This window comes from Mus pahari, chromosome 3, assembly GCF_900095145.1.
Source record: "Mus pahari chromosome 3, PAHARI_EIJ_v1.1, whole genome shotgun sequence".
Taxonomy (NCBI): domain Eukaryota; kingdom Metazoa; phylum Chordata; class Mammalia; order Rodentia; family Muridae; genus Mus; species Mus pahari.
This window is the reverse complement of record NC_034592.1, coordinates 163,924,838-163,932,613: the sequence shown is the minus strand read 5'-3', so window position 1 is coordinate 163,932,613 and position 7,776 is coordinate 163,924,838. Positions and strand designations below refer to the sequence as shown.

Sequence of the window (7,776 nt, the reverse complement as noted above, 5' to 3'; positions counted from 1 at the left end):
TTTTCGAGACAGGGTTTCTCTGTATAGCCCTGGCTGTCCTGGAACTCACTTTGTAGACCAGGCTGGCCTCGAACTCAGAAATTCACCTGTCTCTGCTTCCTGAGTGCTGGGATTAAAGGAGTGTGCCACCACGCCCGGCATAAAAAGTATACTGTAGCTGTCTTCAGACACACCAGAAGAAGGCATCTGATCCCATTACAGATGCTTGTGAGCCACCATGTGGTTGCTGGGATTTGAACTCAGGGCCTTCGTAAGAACAGTCAGTGCTCTTAACCGCTGAGCCATCTCTCCAGCCCCCATTTACATAAATCTTAAAAAAAATTACAAAAATGATAGTGCCTCAGAACATGAAATCAAACTGTCCCATACTAGAATTGATGGTTTAGTCTGAAGTCTTTGTAACCACATCAGCAAAACTAGGCTAAAATGGGACACACAGGATATCTTCCAGGAGTCCCTGAAAGTCAATTGACCCCATCCCACAGAAGATTTCCTCTGTGCCATACTACATACATGGCCAGGAGTCCTTACCAGAGTTAGGGCACTCCTGCAGCGCCTTGGCCATGAGAGTATTGGCAATGTTCTTCAGCCCTGCCCGGTACTCCAGCCGCACTGACTCCAACCTAGGAAAACAGGCCCAGGGATGGGACATCCCCATCTATCATAGCACAACCAACTACTCCAACTGGCCTCCTGCCAGAGAGACCCTTTTAAAAGGCTTTTTCATTTTTACTTTATTATTACTGTCATGCTACCACACGTATGTGGAAGTCAGAAGACCACTTTTGGAAACTGCTTCGAACAATGGGTTCCATTAAACTAAATGCAGATTGTCAAATTTGCTCAGCAAGTGCTTCTATCCCAATGCCCGTAAAGGAAGGCTCCTAGAAGGGGGTTAGAATTCCATTCTCTATATGGATGGCAGCACTGGTGTCCACAGCGTGTTAGAAGGCAGCATTTCCATCTAAGAGTCCAGACTCCACAGGATCCAGATACAAGTGAAGACAAGGGAACAAATGCAGACCATACATGATCACTACATGGTAGGTACCTAAGAATGACACCCCCACCCCCACCCCACCCCCGCGCAGCAGTGTCCTCTCATCTCTGTCTAACCCATACCTCGACATGTGGCCCAACCTGGCATAACTCACTAACCTTCTCCATTGATCTCCCAGGTACTAGGGAATACTAGTACCACCATACTCAGCTCCCTCTGGCAAGTTTCTTCATGTTACTCAAGGCCTTCCTGTTATCTCTTATAGTCCACTTTCTCAGTTCCGTCCCCTGACATCTCAGAACACTTCACCAAAAGCACACTCACCATCTAGACCCAGCTCTCCCAAGCAGGACTATGACCCTCATAAAAGCTGTCACTTATTATTGAGTCCACAGGAGCCTGGGCTAAAATGAAGAAGGAGCTGAGGACAGCCTCTAAAGGGAGAACTGAGGTGATTACCAAGAACTCACCACAGCCCAGGGTTCTTTGGGTTTTTCAGACGAGATTTCTCTAAAATGGCCCGAGCACGAGTCAGCTGCCCAATCTTTTCCTCTAGCCGGGAAAGCAAGAGCCATAGTGGTGTGGAATGAGGACATTTCTTCAGCTGTGACCAAAAAAATTGTACAAAATAAGAGCTCAGAGAGCATCTACAAAAGACTGAGAACTGTGGTCAGCTTCTAGGAGCACTTTAGGGCTGTCTGACATGTACTACATACTCGACATGGCTCTGTAGTGTGCACATGCAAACAGGTATGCATCAGTTTACTGTATGTAATTGTGTTGTGTACAGGTACAATAAAGGATGCCTGTAGGACTTTGAATATATGTCATGCACATGTGTATACAGGGTGTGCGCTTCATACATAATGTGCTCATGTGCTACTTTTGATGTATTGAACGACCCCTATATATCCCAAACACAGGGTGTACAACTTTGTAGGAAAAAAACACAGTACCCACAGTGACAGGAAGAACAAAGGCTCAATTCCAAACACAAAGTTCTATCCCTGACCACTGGCCCTCCACTTCCTTCAGTGTGGGAAAATGACTGATGCCATGTCATGCTGCTGGGTTCCCTGAGATATCTTGATAGAGACTCACCCCCTGGTTGTAGGCCTCCCGGGCCTTCTCCATCAGTTCTCCCTGCTCCTCAATCTGCCCCTTCATCATCCACAGCTTGGGGAAATCTTCATAGTGCCTCAGAGCCTCCTCACACAGCTCCTGCGCCGCAGTGATGTTCCCCAGCACCCACTCCAGCTTCACAGACTTCATGAATACCTGCAAAGCAGAGCAGCACTGTCACATAAGGGACACTTCCCACCACATGTTGAAGTCACAGACATCTTCTTCACACATCTGTCCTGTGCCTCATCATCATCAGTTTTTGTATTAGCTCTTTTGGCAAATACAAAAGGTATAGATAAATAAAGGGATGCATGTTAAAGCCCAATACCAAGACAGGGCTGGGGTCTAAGCTGTGCCACTCATCCCTCTCCTTCCGAATGCCATGCAGGAGCCAAGAGGCACCCCGCCAACTCTCCCCAACCCACCAGTCACCACTCACACGGGCAGTGGGCGCACTGCTCCGAGCCTTGGCCAGTAGCCTCCGGGCTCGCTCGTATTCATTGTTCTCTGACTCCAGCTTCACAGCCGCCAGCCAGATCTCTTCACTGTTGGGGTTGGCCTGGAGAACAAACACAGCTGCATCAGAAAGGCTCAAAAGTGACCAAGGCTAGATCATGCTTAATCAAAAACAGACAGTCTCAAAACCCAGCTGGTCCTCTCCCTGATGCAGGACTAGTATTAGTACACTCCTGCACAAGCTACAAACTAGGGGATGACTGGGTAGACCTCATCCAGGACCCAAGCTTACCTGAAGGAAAAACAAAACAAAACAAAACAAACAAAAAACCCAAAACCTCACATTTGTTTTTACTCTTGTACAGATGAAGCAACAATGCTAGAGCTCTAGAGCTGCCCTCTCTAGAATCCGTCTAAATTCTAAACAGCATGCCTTGTGTCAGGAGCTGCTATATCTAACTTAATCCCTTCCCCTTGGCTAGCCACACCATGTGGTCAGGGTAGCAAGATGTTCAAGGTGACGTGTGGAGGGCTCCCAAAGGCATGGGCCAAGCCACACAAACACACAGTCCAGGAGGTGCACTCAAAACTTGTAGCCACCCTCCTGTACGACTTCTGCTACATGGTCATGGTGCCTACCGTTATGGGAAAGGAGACCCAACCACCTTAGAGCTCTGGCATGCAACCAGATGAGAAAACTGTATGTGGAAAAACATCAATTACTCTGCACAGCACTATCACTTACTTGCTCCTGTGTCCTTTCCAAGTGACAGCTGGAGCAAAAGATTGACCCAAGTTAGCTCTTTTTCTGGTGTTTCTGTTGACTCACAAGAACAAACTACTGTGACCTTAGGCTATGATACTAGACTGATATTTATATAGCATCCTATAACTTATTTAAAAAAAATCTAACACCTATGTTATGATAAAATGTTAGGATTTTTTGATAGAAATACTTTTCAAGTGTTACATGTTGACTGGGGAGATATCTCAGTGAGTAAAGTGCTTACTGGGCAATCACATAAAAGTCAGGCATGGCAATGCACATCTGTAACCCAGTACTGCAGAGTAGAGACAAACGGATTCTAAAGACAACTGATGTCAGATAAACCAAACTGGCAAGCTCTAAGCTCCAGGTTCAGTGAAAGATCCTGTCCTTAAAAAAAAATAAAATAAAATATAACAAGAGGAAGGTAATAGAGGAAGACACACTAGGTTGACCTCTAGTACATACACACACATACCCACACACATACACACAGTCACCATGCCTGCCACATATACACTATACATGTTGTAACAACCAGACCTAGTCAGTCCAGGTAGGTATGACTGTTTTAATTTGGTCCCACTCTCAAGGAGGTACTAAAATATCCTGGTAGCTTATGCTTCTTTAGTCTTGTACTCTGGAATAGTTGGCCTATAGTCATACTAGGTATGACTAAGAGGTCAATGTTCCCGGTTGGGGTGTTCTTCATTCTTTGACCCCATAGATCAGGCCATGCACATAATTTAGTGTCTCTAGACTAGACCATGGCATATCCTAAAAACTCCGTATAGAATAAATTCTGAGGCTACAGTAGCTGAGTTTGTGTTTATGGCCCTCTCCAGGGCAGGTATCCTTCACCTACCTGAAAGGCCAGGGCCAGGATGCTCCTTGCTGCAGGTACATCCCCTGCCAGCCACTTTGACTTGGCACCCATGAGCCACAGCACCTCTGCCTTGGGGCAGTGGGCCACAGCCCTCTGCAAGAGTGCTTCCAGAGACTCCCTGCAAGATAGAGGACCTGGTCACTAGAGCCAGGGCCATAAATCAGGGCATATAGCTACTAAGATGCTGAAGACAGTTACCACTCCAAAGTTCGGTGCTATTAATGATTTACGAGATTTTACGATGGGGAGAGTGTGGGGAAATCTTTCCTTCCAACAAAGAATCTAAAACCAACTACTGAAGAGTGTTCTATAAAGCAAAGCATTGTTTAAACAGCAGAGCCTTTTATAGCCATGTATCCTGGGGCACTGATAACAAGGCAGTCTGGTGACAGTGAAGGCCTTTTTATCTTGAAGCACAGAGGATACCCTGGATACACTAATAAAGATTAAGGTCCCTAACCCTGTCTCCTTCCCAAAAAAAAGGTCTTATTGAGAGAGATTTAAGGACATTACTGAGCAAGAATATTTGTCAGCCTCGGATACTGGGTTCTTTCTGGCCACCACTACCTCTTGGTCACACCACCTCCACTGATGAACCCTATGAGCCCTCATGTTCGAGAACAAACCAAAGAATATGCAAAACTGTATCATACAGAGAGTGCCTACAGAAACACCACCATGTTCTTCCCCAGAGCCCTGGGCCCAAGTATTGATGACTTTCCTCATCGGTCTGTGAGCTAGCAGCAAAGAAAGAATAGGTTGTGGGAGGGAACTAACCACTGAAACATGTGAGGAGGCAGCAGCATACACTAAGGTCACGAGTCATGACTATACCAAGTGACATTCTACAGAGTGAATCCTAAGGTTCCTTTCAGAAAGTCCTCAAGTCCCCTAAGGAGTTAACTCAGAAAGACCAAGGAAGCTGGCCGACTAAGGAAAAGGCCCTGTAGAAATTAACATCAAATAACATCAGAAAAGAAACAAGGGCTCAAAGTCACAGCTGCAATCTTGGTGAACCCAGCAAGGTCTGTGTCCACCCAAATAGGGAAAAGCTGAGGACCCATAAGAGGATGATATAGGGTACCCAGGGACATGAGCCCCAAACCCTAGAGAGTTACACATTTAAAACAAGAAATTACAATGCCTAATTTAATCAGCATTTACAGCCAATAAGGCAGACCCAAAGGTTTTTCCAATTAAAGGGTACAATTAAAGGAAATTGTCAAGGACCTCCTTCTGTGTACAAAAACCAGCCAAACCCCAGAAAGCTAGAGCAATGTAAATGAAAAACAGACTGCATGGCCCCTGACACTGTACCGCCCACTGCTAAAGGCAGTACCCCAGCATTAACAGCCTGCATTGGAAACTCTTAGACCCAAGGGGCACTAGTAAAGAACAGGCTTCCAAGATGCCTTGGTTTCTCAACTATAAAATAGTGATAATCCAATCACTGAAGGGCTATAAAGAATGAGGCAGTTTCAAAGTCCCAAGGGCCACAAAAGTGTAACCGGATCACGACCATGGAGAGACAGACCCAAAATGATGTTGTGCAGGAAAGTGAGGCTTGAATCCAACACCCTGCAAATAGGAAGTGGAATCTGACCACATACCTGGTACCATGATTCTTCTCAAAGTATGCAGCTCGTAACCACACACTTTTCTTGCTGGGGAAGACTTGTAGGGCATAGGCATATATGGCTCGCGCACACTCCAGGGCATTGTGGGCCACACACTAGAACAGAGACACACTATGAGGAAGGTAATTCAGGATTGCCATCAAGCAGATAAAAATATTTTTTCAAGCCTCTTGCAATTCTCATTAATGATGTCTGGTAGCAAGTATGCTGTGGCACTGATTTAATTAAGCTACAATCTAAGACAGGAACACCTGGGGATGGGGACACAAAATGTTGAGAAAGCCCAGAAGGCAGCCTTCTGGGCCTGGTATGCAAGGACAGCCGGTAAGAGGAGTACTAGTTCTTACCTGCAGGATAACACATGCACACAAACATGCACATGTGCAGGGCTATGGCTAAGGCTAGTGTGCATGTATGCACATACACTAGGCTATACTACACATATACAAACACACATATGTGAGTTGTGTTTATGTTTATGTGTATCACATGCTGATTCTTAACTAGGAGTACTATTTATTTTCCACTAAAAAGGTTAAGCTATTCAAAACCTGTACAAGACATATCAACACAAAGAGGTTAGAAGCCCACCAATCTAGTAGAAATCACAGCAGACACCATTAGGCTCTGTTTCCTTTAGTTTCCCCACCCCCATCCTATCCTCCAACACCAGGATTTAAACCCAATGCTAGGGTCCTGTAATGACAAGCACTCTACCATGAAGCAACATTCTTCACCCTTTGTTATTTTGAAACAGTTTCTCTCAGTTATCAGACTGGCCTTGAAACTGCAATCTCAGGTTTCTAAAGAGCTGTTTAACAGGACTGCACCATTAGGCCTAGGTCCTCTAATTTTTTTTTCTATGTTCTAGTGATTTTAGGAGCTGGAGAGATGACTCAGTGGTTAAGAGTACTTGCTATTCTTAACAGAGGATACAAGTTTGGTTGCCAACACTCAAAATCAGGTAGTTCACCAGTCACTCCAGCTCCAGGGGATATGGTGCCCTCTTCTGGCCTCTGCAGGTATCTGCAAACATGCAGCACATGTACACATACATGTATTTTAGTGGTTTAAATAAAAATGGCCTCCAAAGTCCATAGGGAGTGGCACTATTAGGAACTGTGGCATTGTTGTAGTAGGTGTGGTTTTGTTACAGGAGGTATGCCACTAGGAGGTGGGCTCTGAGGTCTCAGAAGCTCAAGCCTGGCCATATTTTTGGCTGCCTGCAGATCCAGATGTATAACTCTCAGCTCTTCCTGTCTGTTTACTTAGAGCCATGCTTCCCACCATGACAATAACGGATTAAACCTCAGAAACTATAAGCCAGACAGGCAGTGGTGGCGCACACCTTTAATCCCAGCACTTAGGAGGTGGAGGCAGGCAGATTTCTGAGTTCGAGGCCAACCTGGTCTACAGAGTGAGTTCCAGGACCGTCAGGGCTATACAGAGAAACTCTGTCTCAAAAAAAAAACAAAAAAAGAAAAAATAATAAATAAATAAACTGAAATGAAATGGAGTCTGAGGCAAGAAGATCCTAAGTTTGAGACCAGCCTAGGTTACACAGCAAGATCTTTTCTCAAAAACCCAAAAGAAAAAACTGGGGATGTAAAGCCTTTGGCAGAATGCCTCGTTGCCTACCATTCACAGGGTCTTGGGTTCAGTCTCTAACAACACATAAGAGACACTGGTTCACACCTGGAACTCTAGTACTTGGGGGGTAAAAAGAATGAGGATCAGAAGTCCAAGGTCATCTTCAGTTACACATGAAGTATAAGGTCAGACTTGTACACTTCAAAAAATAAAAGTGGGTAGACAATGATTCATCACTAGCTGTGGTGCTTCTTTGTGGCTCTCTCTCTCTCTCTCTCTCTCTCTCTCTCTCTCTCTCCCTCCCTCCCTCTCTCCC

The 7,776-nt window shown here is 45.4% G+C and overlaps 1 protein-coding gene across 1 annotated transcript in view; it reads right to left on the bottom strand.

Moving 5' to 3' along the window:
- The window catches only part of Prpf6 (pre-mRNA processing factor 6), a 49,639-nt gene that overhangs the window by 4,085 nt on the left and 37,778 nt on the right, over positions 1-7,776 (bottom strand). Inside the window, exons 13-18 of the mRNA XM_021192672.2 lie at positions 5,844-5,965; positions 4,213-4,351; positions 2,565-2,684; positions 2,102-2,278; positions 1,471-1,604; positions 532-623 (exon numbers count right to left, since the gene is read on the bottom strand). Coding sequence (XP_021048331.1) covers positions 532-623; positions 1,471-1,604; positions 2,102-2,278; positions 2,565-2,684; positions 4,213-4,351; positions 5,844-5,965 — 784 coding nt within the window. The remainder of the gene's footprint in view (positions 1-531; positions 624-1,470; positions 1,605-2,101; positions 2,279-2,564; positions 2,685-4,212; positions 4,352-5,843; positions 5,966-7,776) is intronic.